General features: G+C 42.3%; 1 protein-coding gene across 6 annotated transcripts in view; it reads left to right on the plus strand.

The window, feature by feature from the left end:
- The window catches only part of SCAF8 (SR-related CTD associated factor 8), a 168,946-nt gene that overhangs the window by 62,479 nt on the left and 89,147 nt on the right, over window positions 1-17,320 (plus strand). For 5 of the 6 annotated variants that reach the window (XM_090041692.1, XM_090041687.1, XM_090041681.1 and 2 more), the window contains 6 exons: window positions 787-866; window positions 2,524-2,641; window positions 6,266-6,397; window positions 6,552-6,664; window positions 7,717-7,910; window positions 13,608-13,708. In XM_090041692.1, coding sequence (XP_089897818.1) covers window positions 787-866; window positions 2,524-2,641; window positions 6,266-6,397; window positions 6,552-6,664; window positions 7,717-7,910; window positions 13,608-13,708 — 738 coding nt within the window. The remainder of the gene's footprint in view (window positions 1-786; window positions 867-2,523; window positions 2,642-6,265; window positions 6,398-6,551; window positions 6,665-7,716; window positions 7,911-13,607; window positions 13,709-17,320) is intronic. The other variant, XM_090041696.1, reaches the window with a different exon arrangement.

The raw sequence follows: 17,320 nt of genomic DNA on the forward strand, positions 1-17,320 counted from the left end.
ACAGTGTGTGGAATCTCAGCACTCCTGAGGCACCAGTTTCTGTGGCAAATACCTTTTCTTTCCAAATATTTTCTTTTTGTGGTTTTTTCCTTAACAGAGTCCATGTTGAAGGAATGTGATGCTAACGAGCTAGTTACTCTTTTCATATCTTCAGCAATAACTTTCCTCCACTGATGTCAGTATTTGGCAGTGGTCAGAGCAGTTGGTTAGTTGTCAGAGGGAGTTGTTAAACTCTTTGTGCCAACTGACTTTAATTATGTATGCTTTTCTTTAACTATGTATGCCTTTTTTTAAAACCCAAGCACAGTAGTCGTTCAGACAGTATGGGCATTTTTACACATGCAAGCACGGTAGGGCAGGTGCTTTGAAAAGTACCTGGCACTGCGTCGCTTGCTGTTGTATAAGTGGCGAAATAAGTGTCAGTGCTGAGAAAATGGCAGCAATGCTCTTTTGAACTAAAACACATAGGTGTTTTAGTTCAAAAGCGCACCACCACCATTCTCTGTATGTTCAAGCGCATTTCGCTGCTTCTACAACTGCATGCAGTGCAGTTCGCATCAGCTCCCATTGCGATTGAGTCTGCTCCAAAGTGGTGGGTCTTCAGCACATTGCATAACAAAAAAGATATGTGTATAAATGCCCTATGGAAATGTGTGCTTCTATTTGAGTTAGTGGCTAAAGCTCAAGAGTGATGGAGCTGTGGTTTTTCTTTACAATTTTATTTTTTTTAAATAAAGCGCATTATACAAAGTATGCTTGATAATGCTCAGTCTGTTTTTTTCCTAGAAGCTGATGGACAGGTTTGATTTTGGGGAAGAGTCTGAACACAGTGAAGAACCTAAAAAAGAAACACCTACTTCCCAAATGTAAGATCATCTTATAATCCTTAAGAAAAAATGCTAATGCTTGTTTTGTTTGTTTTTTTTACTTGAACTTATAGTTTGAAAAGCAGGCCAACTATATTGTTCTTCGGTTTATATACCTGTTATACTAAAGCAATAGGAACAGAGGACAAGTTGCATGAATTCAATGGGACATATATATGTTAAACATCTAAAGCAACATATCTACCATATATTGGATCCTTTTAACTCAATGACTACCATTTCAAAAGGATAGAGCGAAATTGTTTTGAAAACATTGTTCATGCAGCTTTAAGTAACTTTATTAGGGCTGTCAGTTAATTGCGATTAATGCATGCGGTTAACCCAATCATTTTTCACGTTAATTTTTTTAACACCTTAATCGTGCATGTGGTTTTGGAGTCCGCACTGGGGCTCCACTCTACTGCTGCCTCCAGACTGCCCTGTGAGGCAGTGGCGGCAGCACAGAGGACCACAGGGCAGTCCGGGCATGGGCTCCAGGTGGCTGCAGCACAGGGAGAGGGGCATGCACAGGCACAGATACGTAGCCACTGCCTGCAGGCATCCAGGAATGCAGCCTAGAGGCCTGTGGAGCAGCGCCTATCAGACAAGTCTGTGAAGGGGAATGGGTATGGGTAGGGGGCAGATTGAGGTCCCCACTGGGAGGGGAGGGCATGGGGCTGGGGTGAGTGGGGCTCGAGGGAAGGGCCAGGTTGAGAGACAGCTGCAGGCAACTTGTCCAGGTGCATGGCGGGGGGGTCTCCCACTGCTATATGTACCCCGGAGGAAGTATGGAGGGCACGTACCCCCTCATTTGTGTATGGGGCAGAGGCAGGCTGCCACTGTGGACTGGGGTGCGCTGCACCCTGCTGGCTTTGCCCCAGGAACTGCATCCTGGCTGCGCTGTGTCCCTTGCCCACCAGGAGGCACAGCATAGTGCTGTACTGCTCCCAAGGTAATGGCAACAGGGTGCAGAGTCCAGTGCACAGTGGCAGTTCGCCTCCACCCTCTGCACAGATCCGGGGGGCGTGTGCCTCCCATGCCTTCTCAGGGGTGTGCACTGTGGCAAGAGCTGTCCTGGATGAGCCACCCACAGCTCTGGCCCCAGGGCCTTGTTCACCCCTGCCTCTGCCCCACTCCCTTCCTCACTGCAGGGGCCTAAATATGCCCCACCCACCTCTTCCCTCCCCCATATGCTTGTCTGCTGGACTGTACGTGTGTGTGCACACATCTATCTACCCCTCACTCACAAGCCACAGCCCCCCCAGCCCTGCTGCTGTCTCTTACTCCTGACACAGTACCCATATTCTGCCAGGGTATGCAGGAAGCCCCTTCCCTAGGCTCCAAACCCCACATGCACCTCCCATACCTACCCCCAACCATACAAAGTACCTGCATAATTTTACGTATCTTTGAGTTTTTCTGCTCATCATTTTGAGTTTTTAGCTGTGTGCTTAAAATCGTGATTAATTGCGACTAATTTTTTTAATAGTGCAACTAATCACAATAACATTTTTTAACGTAGGGGAGTTGTATTACTAGTGTCTTCATGTATGAAATTGTAGATAAGAGTATGACATTTTTAGAATATGAACATTTGTTTAATTGGCTATTACTGAGAGGGGAAAAAAGTTAACTTTCTAAAATTATTTTATTGTAGGCCTCTAGTATCTGAATCTGTGAACAACTCACTTTTTCATCAACTAGCTGAACAGCTCCAACAGCAAAATTTAGAACATCTCCGGCAGCAACTCCTTGAGCAACAACAGCCTCAGAAGGTAACTACTCCCTCTTGTGGCTATAATATTAATTCTAATATTGTACAGTAGTAAAAATGCATACAGTGTTTCAGAACAAGAAAATATGGCTTCTTTCTAAAGCTTTCTTTTATAAATAACAAAACTGTTAACAAAGGATGATTGGAACAAGGGACCATTAATATATAAAACGATGCGTAAAATATATATAGAAGAAAAATTAGTTAGAAAACAGATACTTTAACACTGGTTTGTTGTTTATTAAGTTCAGAAAGATGATTCTTAAACTGAAATGCAGAAGTAATACCTCATTAATGAATCTATTAACAGAAATATAATTAAAAAATTCCTGTTCTTGTAGAAAGACTGCATGCTGCCATGGTACATAAAAGGAAAAAAAAACAGGATTGTTAATGCATTTTATTTAACACATGTGTCAGATTTCATCCCAGTTCAGAGAAGTAACAGAAAGCACTGAAGTGGACAGTCTGTTCTGATTAAGAAGGAGACAACCAAGTGTAGACTGCCACTACAATAGCTGGAAAGAATAGAGCAAAAGATGCTACCACTGCCGCCTTTCCCACCGTATGCCCAAAGGTGTGCATGCAGCCAGGCCAGGACTCCGGACCCCTGTGCAGCTGTTTAGGCTGTTTGCAGCAGGTGGTGGGCAAGCTGCAAACTCTGTGGTGCTGGCAGCTGCATGCATACCTTGGGGTGCATGGCAGGGAAGAAGCCTAGGGCAGTGCAACTCTGGCCCTTTCCCCACCGTGTGCCACAAGGGACATGCAGCTGCTGCCAGCCTCAGAGCTGGGCCAAGGCTCGACCTGCTGCATCAGTTGCAGCGTCGTAGCTGCCTGCCACATGAAACCCAGGCTCTGGGCAGCTGCTGCCAGCCACGGAGCGAGGGCTGTTTGCAGCAGAACTAGAAGCCTCCCTGCCAGCCACTGCAAGCAACCTGGGCTCTGTGTCTGGCAGCAGCTACCCAGAGCCCAGGCTGGGCATGGTGTGCCAAGCAAAATGGCTTCATGTTTCATGCTCTAGCATATGTGCCTGGGGTTGCCAACCCCTGGTCAACACCCTTGCGCTGAGGATTAAGAAGAAACAACTTGATCATCCTTGAAAGATTTTTTTGTGATCTTTTCAAAGGTATGGCCATATTTATTCTACTTTCCATAGCTTTATGGGGATTTGAATTTGTGACCTCGAACACAAAAGGTGGGAACAAAAATTATGTCATTAGGTTATAAACTTAATGGCTATTTATGAGAGAGCCAGACCAAATATTTCTAGTCTGGCCTTAAATGCTGAAACATTGCTGGACAGACACAATCTTCTTAACAGATTGTACATTATTAGGAAATGCCTTTTAAAATTCCAGAATGGACATAGTGACTTCCAGCCCACAGTACATTGTAAAGATTTTTTTTTATCTTGTGTTCAAGCGCTGGTGAGACAGACTAAGGAAAAGAACAGGAAAGGAGGCCAGACCGGAAAGGAAAAAAGGCAAAGGCCAGGGGAAGTGGGAGGACAAGTGAGACAGGCAGGAGGAGCGAGAAATAAGGTAGGAATTGGTAAAAGGGAGAATAGAAATTATTAGAAGATAAATAGTTTTAAAGAAAATTTAAAGAACACATAGTGTTAGGTTCAGGGGAGTAGTGGCAGCATTGGAAGACATATGTACTAAGCAGGAAATAAGGAGAATGTTATTATTATATACATGTTAGCATTCCTTTGTAAGCTAGTGCAACAGGAAAGTTATACCAATAACTGTATATACTGTTCAGAATTCTACCACAGAATAGTGGGTACTAGGTAGTATAAGGAACTAAATTTCAAGCATAGTAGAAATGTAATTAGAAGTTGCTGACATCCTCTAAATACCTGCATATTTAAAAAAAGAATGGTGGAACAGATACTAGATTCTGTATTGTCCGTGGTTTCAGTTTGGAGACATTCAAAGACATAGGCTAGAAATAGGTGTCTCCAAATGAAGCAGATCATCTGGGCCTGCGCAGCATCCCAGCACAACTAATCCACTTCACTAGACAAAATGCATGTTACCTATGGCCCCTCTTGTTGATCTTACCTGTTGATTTTGATTCCTTTTTCAATAACTAGTAACAGTTCAGATAAGTTATATAGCCATTACAAAATATGTAAGTGAAATTAAAACTTTGTTTATGTGAATGCTAAGCTTATGTTTTGCTTGGAAAATTGTCCCTTTTTTGCCACTTTTAAATTATTTTATTTATATATACCTATATAGATAGATATACATCTATCCAGTATTTTGGGTACTAGAAAGATTTATTTGTTATTTCCTTACAGAGACAGCAAATTATTATTAATGGTAACAAGTTGCTTCCCCGTCTCTCAAAAAAGTGAGATTTTATTTTGTGTCTTTTAGAAGGATTACACTATGAAGGCATTTATTTATTTTGAAGTAGCATCTTTCAGAGTTGCGTTTTAAAAATCTCTTAAGTTTTTTTCCAGTAGAGAAATCTTAGGGAAAAAGTTAAGTTTGTAGTAACTAAGCAAGGGGAGCTGTAGTACCTCATATGCCAATTAACATTCTAAAAATGCATACATATTGTTTATTAAAATGTAGTCCTACAATAAACAATATGCTCTGAAGCTAAAATTGAGTAAGTTTGTGGACAAATGTAATAGTTTCATTAGTATTAAATTATACCTGTATAATTTATTCTGATGCAACTCGGTCTGTCTGCTCCTATACAAGTATAAGTAGCACTAAACCACTCTCAATTTGTTTATTCAGGTTTCAAATTACAGTGCATTAAGTCACTTATTGGTATATGAAGACAGAGACATTATAATTAGTTTGGAACAGCTGATGCATATTGATGTTCAGCAGATTGTCCTTTACTATTTTAAAACAGTTTAAAGTTTATTGGTCCACAACATCAGTGGTTTTATAAATACTTCTTTTCTAGTAAATTAGCTCTCTAAACTTTATTTTATGAAGTAAGTTTTGTGGTATTTTTGAGTTCCAAGTATACTGTTGCATTTCTTGCAGTGAACATTCTGGCATAAAATATAGTCCAGTGCCATGCTGTCTCGCCTTCATTGTTTTGTTTTTAAATTATCACACTGGCCTAATTTTAAATTGTTGTGAGGATCTTGATTAAATTTATTGCAGTGTTAATACATTGATATTCACTTAGGTAGGATTTTGTAAAACGATTTAAATATTTATATGTATGTTTATTCATATTCTTTTTCAAGAAGAGTATATTCTCTTGGGGAATAAGTATTTAGATTGGGGGGGCATACTTTTAATGACCTAGAATAGGCAAACCCTGACTGGATATCGGTATTGAATAGTTTGGAATGAAAAATCTGTTGGTTAAGTTATCTCTGTTTTTGTAAGGAAGTCCATGAAGTATGCAGCGTGCAGTGGAGGAAAATCAAGTTGCTCTGATTTTACTTACCTGATTAGTCTTGCAAGTTTAACTATATGTTCATGTAAACTGTAAGATGAAGAATAGCAGACATTTATTATTAACTGTTATTCAAAAATTTCCTAGTAGTCATGCTTATATACGTTTTTGTGAAGCTCCTCTTTGCCAAAACATTTAGTTTAACTTGATATATTTGTTATGCAATATATTATTTGTTCTGCAGGCAAGCCCAGAGGAAAATCAGGAGGGAAATTTTGGTTCAGAGCACTCCGCATCACCATCACAAGGAAGTAGCCAACAGCAGTTTTTAGAAGTAGAAGCAAACCTGGATGACTCGATAGATATTCAGCAACAGGTAAATGCTGTCATTTATAATTAAATTACTGAAGTATAAAAAGAGAAACATGATTCAAACTACAGTTTTCTACAGGGATAAAAATGTACACATCTTAACATCAGTGTATATTTTGTGTATTTTTGTTAACATTTCTCTTTACTTCCAAACTCAGGATATGGATATAGATGAAGGACAAGATGTAGTAGAAGAGGAGATCTTTGAACAGGAAGAAAAGAAATCAGCTATTCGTTCAAGATCAAGAACACACTCAAGATCTCGTTCAAGGTTTCGTAATGAGTTTTATAGCTCAAGTACAAACAGCTTTATTCTGTTTTTAAAACATTGCGAATGTTGGTATGCTTGTAGTTGTATTGTTCTAAATTCTCTAACTTTGAATAAAGGCCTGATTTATTTTGGAAATGAATAAATAGGCTGCTGAGAGATCTGCGGGGAAATGTGCTTTACTGGAAGAAGCAGTGCCTTAGTTCATCCCAGCTCTCCAGCATCTGTATAGATCACATGCTTCAGCAGGGCTTTTTGGTGCTGTTATCTAAAGCTGATTCAATCGGCTATTAGATAAAACTGCCAAAAAAGTCCCGCTGAAGTGCCCAGTCTATACAAATGTTAGGCAAGCCAGGTCAGATTAGTGCAGTGCCTCTTCTGGACATGTTCTGGCACAGTATACATTTAAACAGTCAAAAAAAAAAATCTTAACCGGACAGCTTATTTTGCATTGATTTGGATGAATTTAATTTTCAAGTAACAAAAATAATAAACTAATTAAAAACTGGGGGGGGGGAGGGTTTAGACAACATTTTTAGCATAATACTTATTTTTCTGCCTTTAAATTTTGAGTTTCTTTATTTTAGCCTCACACTAGTCTAGTGTTTTTCATCCTTGTTAGACTCAAGGTATCCTGTGGAAAATGCCAGCTCTTAGCTTTTTTTTGACCTTAGAAAAATAATAGAGCAACTCTTACGTTACAAAAAACTCAGAAAGATAAGAAGTCTGTGCCAATGTGTTTGACCCTATGGAATCCTATTTGAAATCTCTGGTTGTATCTTGTGAATTATGTGTTGGTGTTGGAACACCTAACGGTGCTAATATAGCATGACACCCAAAGGCAACCCTGGTTGAGAACCATTGCACTAGACCTTCTATTTCTTCTCCAGACAGTAATGGCAGAAGTAGTTTTTCTTTATATCAATAAAAAAAAAAACCTACCTAATTTTCCAGACAGTTGGATAAACTTTAGGGGAAGTTCACACACTGTAAAAAACAAATAAAACTGAAATACTTTTTCCCGCTCAAAGTACTGAAACGAATTGTTTTCTTAGGTCACCAAGAAAGCGAAGGTCAAGGTCCCGGTCTGGTTCTCGAAAACGTAAACATAGAAAACGTTCACGCTCAAGATCAAGAGAGAGGAAAAGGAAGTCATCTCGGTCATACTCCAGTGAAAGAAGAGCTAGGGAAAGGGAAAAAGAGAGGCAAAAGAAAGGATTGCCTCCTATAAGGTCCAAAACACTAAGTGGTATGTAACAGCTATTTTACATTTTAATATCTTAAGAGTTACAAAAAAACTTATGGTGGCCTAGTAGATGTCTCATAAATGGGGCTACAGCAGTTTTTCTTCTGCACTGAATTTTTCATTCCTTCTAAAATGTTTATAGTTAGATTGATTTGCTTGTCAAGAGAGTGTCATGCAAATTTGAGGTCGTATGATGAGTGGATTCCTGTATGAGGATATTCTTTCTGCCCTACCCTTTGATCAGGCTTCTTGTGTTGCGTCCTGTTCCAAGGAGGTAAATGGCAGTAGAAGGCTCTTATTCATAATTTCTTCTCAACCATCTTAGGAGGAGATGGGAACATTTGTGCTTCCAGCCTACAAACCTTCCTGAGCCCTTCTTTTCTGCTGTTTATTAATACTGCTTTTTGTTTTCATTACTGAAAATGTTTGGTTTTTCCTTTTTCTCTGTGTACATACATGCACAAATGAAGATTTTTTTTTTTCTTTTGTTGGGGTGTTTGCACCTTAGGTCTTCCACAGCCCACCACTTTATTTTTTGTATCACCTGCATTACCATTCTCAGGGTTATTGCTTCCTCACTGGTTATCTCCTATACTGTCTTAATTTTTCTGCCTAGAAAAGGGAAGGGCCTCTTTTCCTTTTGCTCTTTTTGAAGTATCCTCGCAATGGTTTCATGCCTGCAGCAAATGGGCATGCCGGACTTCTGTATTGTTTAGGACAGGAGTTCACAAAACCATGTGGCCCCATGGGCTGGATAAGTGACCTGGGGCCGGTCCACTGGTTGGATTGGGCCAACAGGTCCAGGGACCTTGGACCATGCCCACCTCCCCACTAACCCCTGCTCCATCCACCACTCACTCTGGCCACTCCAGGATCCACACACTGATGTGTGGTCCTGGAGTGCTGGGGCAGGTGCTGTGTGGAGTGCAGAGCCCAGAGTGGCTGAAGCAGATGTTGCATGGGTTCCAGAGCAGCTGGAGCAGGCACCACATGTAGTATGGATCATGAACCAGCTGGAGAAAGCACAATATTATGCATGGTGCCCCTAGCAACTAATCCAGGACTGCAGTGCATGTATTGTCTGTTCCAACTGGTCTGGAACCCAGGTTACATGTAGTGTCTGTAGGCACCACATAACAGTGCTGGTCCTGCACCAGCTGGAGCAGGCACTGTGTGATGTGGTTTCCAGAGCAGCTGAAACAGGGACCATATGTGGTATGTATCCTAGGCCCTGCTTCCAGGGCTGATCTGGGTCAGTTCAGACCCTGGAGCAGCACCAGGGACCAGATAATGAGGCTCTACAAGTTGAATCTCACCTGCAGGCTGTATATTTGACACTCCTGGTACAGGGAATACCAACACTCTGCAGATGGAGGAAGAAGGAAATACAGGGAGGGCTTCCCTCACAAAATACCATTTAGCTGAAGAAAATGTGCACGAGTTTGATTGCCAGTAACCATGAATTTGTATGTCTATAGAATTCACAGCCTGTGTTATCAGGCTGGTTGTAGTTTTAAACTTTTAAGTGGTCACAAATTCTACCCTCTTGCAGCAATGAAAACAAGACCCAGGAGAACTGAATGCATTCCTGGCTCTACTAGAAACCTACTGTGTGATGCTGCGCAAATTGTGGCCACTTATTTTGGCCTTCATCTCTCTGTTTCATTTGTCCCTTCTGTGAAATAGTGGCCTTGAATCAGGTGTTAATTTCTAGTCTTTTCCAGTGAGTGGGCACAGTACAAGCATTTAGTGTGCAGCTGTCCCCTCTCCCCTGCTTTCCATGCCTTCTCCAAACCAGGATGGTCCCAGCCTGGGAAAGATATGAAGAACAGCAGTTGCTCCAGTTCCATCCCAGAGCAGTCTGGGAGGGGATTTAAGCAATGGATCCCTGGGGGGGGGACTCCGCCCCACTGCTTCATTCCCCTCCCAGATGAGACAGGGAAGTGGTGGTAAATGTACAGGCATTCATTCTTATAAAAGAGTTCCTTTCATGGGGAGATGTTCCAGGTTATCACTAAGAAGATCTTTCTCCCAGAGGATTCAAGTTTCCCCTGGAAGGTGCTGAATGGTTTTAGTTTCTACTGAAAGAGTAATTTCGTAGACATTAGGGCTGGAAGGGACCTTGGAAGATCATCGAATCCAGCCCCCTGCCCAAAGGGCAGGAAGTCAGTTGGGGTCACAGGATCCCAGCGTGATAAGCATCCCATTTGCTCTTGAAGGTGTTCAATGTAGGTGCTTGAACCACCTCCAATGTCAGGCTGTTCCAGACCTTGGGAGCTCGGACAGTAAAAAAATTCTTCCTTATGTCCAGGTCTTGTGGTAGTTTATGACCGTTTGACCTTATCATCCCTTGCGGTGCTCTGGTGAACAGACGTTCCCCCAGAGCCTGGTGGTCACCCCTGATAAACTTATAGGTGGCCATCAGATCACCCCTGAGCCTGCGCTTTTCCAGGCTGAATAGCCCCATGACTCTCAGCCTGTCATTTATAAGGTCTGTTTTCCTGACCTCTGATCATGTGCATGGCTCTCCTCTGGACTCTCTCAAGTTTCTCCACATCCTTCTTGAATTGTGGAGCCCAAAACTGGATGCAGTACTCCAGCTGCAGCCTCACCAAGACCGAGTACAAGGGGAGAATGACGTCCTGGGATTTCCTTGAGAAGCATCTGTGGATGCAAGCTAGCGTTTTAGTTGCTTTACTAGCCACAGCATCACATTGCAGGCTCATGTTCATCTTGTGGTCAGTGATGACCCCCAAGTCTCTTTCTTCTGTAGTGCTGGCTAGCATAGCACTGCCGAACCTATAAGGATGCTGCAGGTTTTTCTTCCCAAGGTGGAGAACCTTCCATTTTTCAGTGTTAAATACCATCAGGTTCTTATCCACCCATTTGCAGGTCAGCCTGGATCACCCACCTGTCTTATGTTGTGGATGCTTTGCCCCAAAATTTGGTGTCATCAGTGAACTTTGTTGTGTGGCGAACTTGGCCAGTCCGCTTCTGACTCCAATGTCTACATCATTAAAGAAGATGTTGAACAATATGGGTCCAAGGACAGAGCCTTGGGGGACCCCACTGGTCACAGAGCACCATGATGATTTGACTTCCATCAATTACTACCCTCTTGGTCCAACCACAGAGCCAATTTCCCAGCCAGCGGATCGTGGTAGACCCAAGGCCACAATTGGCCAGTTTCGCCAAGAGGTGATCGTGGCATACCAGATCAAAGGCTTTTTTGAAGCCAACATATATGACATCAATCTCTTCTCCCTTGTCCAGGTGATAGGTCACCTGGTCGTAGAAGGAAAGGAGATTGGTCGAGCAAGACCTACCCGCAACAGACCCATGCTGGCTATCCTTCAGGATGTTGGTGTCGGCCAGTCCATGAAGGATGGCCTCTTTATTAAACTTTTGTAAGATCTTCCCAGGGATAAAAGTCAGGCTGATGGACCTATAGTTAGTCGGATCCACTTTCCTCCCTTTCTTGAAGATAGAGGCACCACATTGGCCTTCTTCAGGCACTACACCAGAGCGCCAGGAGTTTTCAAAGATCCATGCCAGAGGCTGGGCTATGATGCTTGCCAGCTCTGTGAGTACCCTGGGGTGTAGATTGTTTGGACCAGCTGACTTGAAGGTATCCAGCCTCTCAAGGTGTTCCTTCACGAGGTCAGCATTAATGGAGGGCAGGGGATTTCTATCACCCAGACCTCCCTGTCCCGTAGTGGGCATGGGCGTTCCATGGGGCTGATGAAAGACCGACGCGAAGTACCCATTTAATAGGTTGGCTTTTTCCTGGGCGTCGGTTGCCTCATCTGGTTTGGCAGGGGTCCAATGTTGCTTTTCCTCCAGCTCCCCGCATATCTGAAAAAGGACTTTTTAATGTCCTTGATGCTCAAAGCTAGTTGGAGTTCAGTTGCAGCCTTGACTTCCCTGGCTTGCTCCCTGCAGGACCAGACCAGTGCAGAATAATCCTCCTTTAGAGGTGACTCCCATCCTTTGTAGGCCTTTCTTTTTAGCCTCAGGATGTCTGCTAGATCCCTGGAGAGTCAGGGGGGCTGCTGTGCCCTCTTGCTGCCTTTCCTCTGAGATGGAATAGAATTAGCTTGTGCATCAAGGATCACTCCCTTGAGGAGCAGCCGCTCTTCGTAAACTCCCTTCCCCCTGGGGTCGTGGTCCCTTAGGGCCTCACTGACAAGCCTCCTGATTCTTCTGATAGAAACATAACTCCTATAAGTAGCCAGTGATAGTGACACATTCCCCACTTCAATAGAAAAATTGTATGGATACATTTTATAATATTTGAAAGACTGAAGAATTGGTATTCTTCTGGTCATTGGAAGGATTTGGGAAAACTGGAACTTTTTCAGGTGGAAATGGGGGTGAATCCAGACTGCGGGGCTCCATACAGGTTGGATCCAGCCTGTGGCATGTGGTTCAGGGAGGTATCTGGGGTCATCAAGGGACATGGCAGCAGTGAGTCTGGAGTTGGCCAGGGATCTGCTGCTGGTGGTGGAGGGGTCCTGTGGTCGCAGTGGGTCCAGAGGAGGGATCTGGGGGCTGCAGTGGCTTCCTGCTGATGGCCAAAGCTAATGGGGCCAAAGGGACCTATATTTCATGGTAGGCCACGCCCCAGCTTCCAGATGTAGCAGCTCTGCAGGCTGTATCCAACCTATGAGCCAAATGTTTGACACTCCTGATATAAAAGATCCCAGTAATGGTGAAGGTTTGGAATTTTGTCTGAGATATAGGAATAAGTGGGAGGTTGGGCCCTGCATCTATTCTGTTCTTGTTAGGAAGATAGGATGGACAAAAACAGGAGGAGACAAGGGGCTATGGATAAATATCTGCAGGCCCAGGTTAACCTTGCCCTTCTGCTGTGTATTGAGTTTTTCCTTGGTGAACATCAAGAGGAAAGGTGGTCTTTTGGTTAAGAGAGGAAAGGGAGACTCAATATGAGAGTTTAAAAGAAAAACATACTCTTAATACTTATTGTGCTGTGGTAGTATGCGAAATTTCCTGTGCAAATAGAAATACCACTGAGTTCAGTAGCTGTGGCAAAACTATGGACTATGCCCAATACTGAATACATTTTTGTTTTAATTAAAACCACTAAGTCAACAAAGCCCAAAATAAAGTAAAATCACAGCCCAGATCCTTTGACCTGCACTTCAGGTCACCCTAAAGGTGAGTAGCTTCTGTAAAAATACCCTTTTTTGAGTCGTTCAAAATCAGTCGTTTAGTCATAATACTGTTTCATGTATGCTGCTTTCTGTTCTATAAAAAGCTTTTCATGAGATACAGATGTTGATGCATTTGCTTATTAAAGTATGCTTTCATTATTTTCTTCGTTTGTCTCTTCTGAAGCATTTTTTAAGTTACAAAAACAATTTAAAATATTTTGTCAAGGTTAGTTCATTTTTATGATTCTTCCTCAATTCCCTTTTGAGAGCAGAATCCAGGGAATTGGGGCTTCCTGAGTGTTGTTTTTGCTTCATCGCTAATTCACTATGTGACTTTAAACAAATTGTGTAGCCTCTGTGTTTGTTTACTGCACTTAACTTCTATAGACTGGGTAAAATATTTACAGTTTTCACTTCAATCTGTTAGTTTTTGCTTAATTGTTTCTCAATCGCTTTCAGATTTGTAATTTTAAAGCACTGTAGTGGAAAGAATTCTCTTTAATTTTTGTAATGTCTCTCTTGATAGTCTGCAGTACTACTCTTTGGGTTGGTCAAGTCGACAAGAAAGCTACACAGCAAGATTTAACTAATTTGTTTGAAGAATTTGGACAAATAGAGTCTATTAATGTAAGTAAGCACTGTTCAATGTCTGTTGCCTATATTAATTTAGGCCAGTTTATTCTATATGGTACACTTGGCAAATCTGTAGGCCATAAAAGCATGTAAGAAAACACACTTAAACTGAGGAGCCTGCCTTGGCACACTTGTTTTCTTTTTTTCTTTTTTAAAAATTCTAGCCATGATTTACACTTGTTTGTTTTTATTTAGCAATATTGGCAATTCAAAAGAGAAGTCATTCTGCATGGTCAAGTGGGCACTGCATGTGCAAGGTTCCCTTCACTACATCCATCAGCATGACTACTTGAAAAAGCCAATGGGAAAATTGCAAAATGTATCCCTCTCAAAATGCCACATTGTTTGGCAGTAATATCTGGTCTTGTTTTGTCTGGGAAAAGGCTGTGGTCCTTGCAACCACTGACTTTGAAATCCTCTAAAGGAACAACAAAACAAGAGGGACAGAACTGTTCGTCCTGGAAGGATATCAGACCCCTTGAAAGTCTCTCCATTAATTGGATCTGACCTAAATATATGATGTCTTGGCAAACTAAAATACTGTTCTAAACTTCCAGACCATCTCTTATAAGCCCCACTCAGAGTATCATAGAAAATTAGGCCTGGAAGGGACATTTGGGGGTCATCTATTCCAGCTTCCTGCCAGAAGCAGGATCATCCCTATGTAAACAACGCCACACAAATCCTTGTCTAACCTATTACTAAAACTATAGTCAATCTTGTCACATAGCCACAAGGTGTAGCACCTTAGCCTGCCACAGAAAAAGCACAGGGACAAGAACTGCCAGTGTTTTGCTGCTGTATGGTTTGTTAAAATACACTCAGGAGATCCAAGGAAAAGGGCTGTGCCCCCTTCTACAGAGGAAGACAAAATCCCTCAGTCCATACCAATTTTTACTTTGTGGTCGGTTCCTTTTTTACTCCAAATGTGGTGATTAGTCTGACCTTGAGTGGTGGAGGGGCAAAATCTGATAGCCAGGAAGCTATGGGTATTAGTCCCAGCAAAAGCACTGGCACACCCCCATCAAAATCTACACCCCAGGTGGCAGCCAGCACCCATTGCTTCTGAGGAAGGTGAAAAAACCTTGACATGTAGCAATAGGAGAAAAAAACCCTTCCCAGTCTGGTGTGGCAACCTGGCAACCAGCAAAACCCAGGAGCATGGGAAATACCCGTAGTAGAACAGTGGCATAGCTACTTCTAAATCATTCCTAACCAGTGCTTATCCAACCCCTTGAACACCTCCAGTGATGGAAATTCCATGACTTCCCTAGGTAGTCTGTTCCACTGCCTCTTTTCTAACGGTGAGGATATTTTTTTCAATGCACAATTTTAACCTACTTTGCTGCAACTTCAAGTCATCAGTCCATATCCTGTTCTCTGTAGCAAGAGAAAAAAGGATGTTTTACTTCTCGTTTAGGGCACCCTTTCAGATGCATGAAGACTGCTATCCTCTCCCTTCCTAAGTGCCTTTTCTGCAAGCTGAACATGCCTCTTTCCTTCAACCTCTCCTCTTATGGCTTGTTTCCCTAGTCCTCTGTCATTTTTGTCATGTGCTTCTGGACCCTCCTCTAACTTCTCTGTTCCCTTTTTAAAATGTAGAGCTCAAAACATGAAATACTCTAGAGGAGGTCAAACCAGTGCCAAGCAAAGAGACTCTGTCATCTCCTGTGCCTCCTGATGCTCCTATTGATGCAGCTCAAAACTGTATTCATCTTTTGTGCAGCTACTTTCATGCTGCAGACTTGTATTGAGTCTGATCCATCGAGACTCCCGTATTCTCCTCCATAATGCTACCATCCTGCTAGTTGTCACCCTTCTTGTATGCATGTTTTTAAATATTCTTCCTGAAAAGCTGAACCTTGCATTTGTCCATATTGAACTTTATCCTGTTAGTTCCAACCTGGCTTTCTCATTCATAAAGGTCTTTCTGAATTGTGCTTCTGCGCTCCAGTTTTGCAATCCTTCCCCATTTTGTCATCTGCAAATTTACTCAAAGACCACTGTATTCCAACATCCAAGTCATTAATGTGCTGAGCAACACTGGACCTAAGACAGACCTCTCGGGGACTCCACTTGAAACCTCCTGCCATTCTGTTGGGACTCCTAGGGCTCAAACCTGGGTTGTCCTGACTCATAGGCAGAAGCTTAAGCTGTAGTGCCACCAAGCAGCAGACTGATGGACCCAGCCCAACCAGGGTTCTCCTGTGACTATGTGACCTAGGTGAACTAATGGAAGGCACAAGCCCTTCCACTTACCATGGGCCTTGTCCTGGCAACGCTACTTGTAGCCTGGTTATTTGGCAGCTTCCTGCCTTGCTGCTGTCTTGCCTCTGCTTTAGACCTTCCTCCAGCTTTGCTCCTTTCTTGCCCTACCCATGTTTCTCCTTCTGGAGTTCTGGTATTGTAGACCCTTTGCTCCTAAACTCTTTTCCCCTACATCTGGATTGTACCTGTGGCTCTTTTCAACGTGGCTTTATTTAAAATTGCCTTTTGCTTGTAGCTATTGAGTCAGTTGTCTCTCTACCATATAGTAGTTTTTTCTAGCCCATGGTTTTTTGTTTATGAGCAGGTCACACTGGACTTTGTTGAAAGCCATGCTGAAGTCCAGATACACTATATTCACTCTGTTTCCTCTGTGTACTCAGCTAGTTATCTTGTCAAAGAAAGTTTGTCTGGCATGACTTATTCATAGTAAATCCATGCTGGCTGCTTGTGATCAGTCTTCCCTTTTCCAGATGCTTCCAAAAATGCTCCAATACTTCCTAGGTATCAAGGTCAGGGTAACCTGTCTGTAGTTCCCTGGATCCACCTTTGTGCCTTAAAAAAAGGCACTATGTTGGCCCTTCCCCAGTTCTCTGGTACCTTTATCTGTTTCCCATGACTGTAAATAGTATTGCCAAGGACTCCATGGTTTCGTCTGCCAGTTCCTTCAGTACTTTTAGGATGAGGTTTATCAGGCCCTGTTGACCTGAACTCATTCAGACTAGTCAAAAGCTTTCTGAATATTTCTTCTGTTATTTCATCCCTCAGTTTGTCTCCTTCCTTATCCAAATAATCCTTCTTACTTGTATGGTTGCAGCCTAATTTTTTTAAGTGAAGACTGAGGCAAAGTAGTTGTTGAGTAGCTCTACCTTCTTTGTATTTTCTGTTAAGAGTTTCCTCTGGCTATTTAAGAGTGGACTTGTAGCTTCCTTAGACTTATGCCAGTTGGCCAAAAAAGACAAAACATGCATCTAAATGGTTCTATCCTGTTTAAATAAAATGACAAATTTTCACGACATCCAGTGTCTGGAGTTCCATTTCACTGGGGGGGTAAAATGCACTTAAAAGAATTTGACCAATGTGTGCAGACTGCTTGAAGTGAAAATCAGTGACTAACTTGGGTATAAAAATGTTGATTATGATATAAGAGTGACTTGAATTCTGTTGCTGTTAATGTAGATCCAGTATCATGCCATGAGGTGCATATGCACCAAGAGTGGAGTCTGTTTGATAAATAAACCTCAAAAGTTCACTGTTACTGTACATATTACATTTCCATTACATTTGATGGAGCCTTCATTTTTAGTATATCTTTTGGATATTCTATTTCACATTACTTTA

This window comes from Crocodylus siamensis, chromosome 1, assembly GCF_052110815.1.
Source record: "Crocodylus siamensis isolate JL-2025a chromosome 1, ASM5211081v1, whole genome shotgun sequence".
Classification (NCBI taxonomy): Eukaryota; Metazoa; Chordata; order Crocodylia; family Crocodylidae; genus Crocodylus; species Crocodylus siamensis.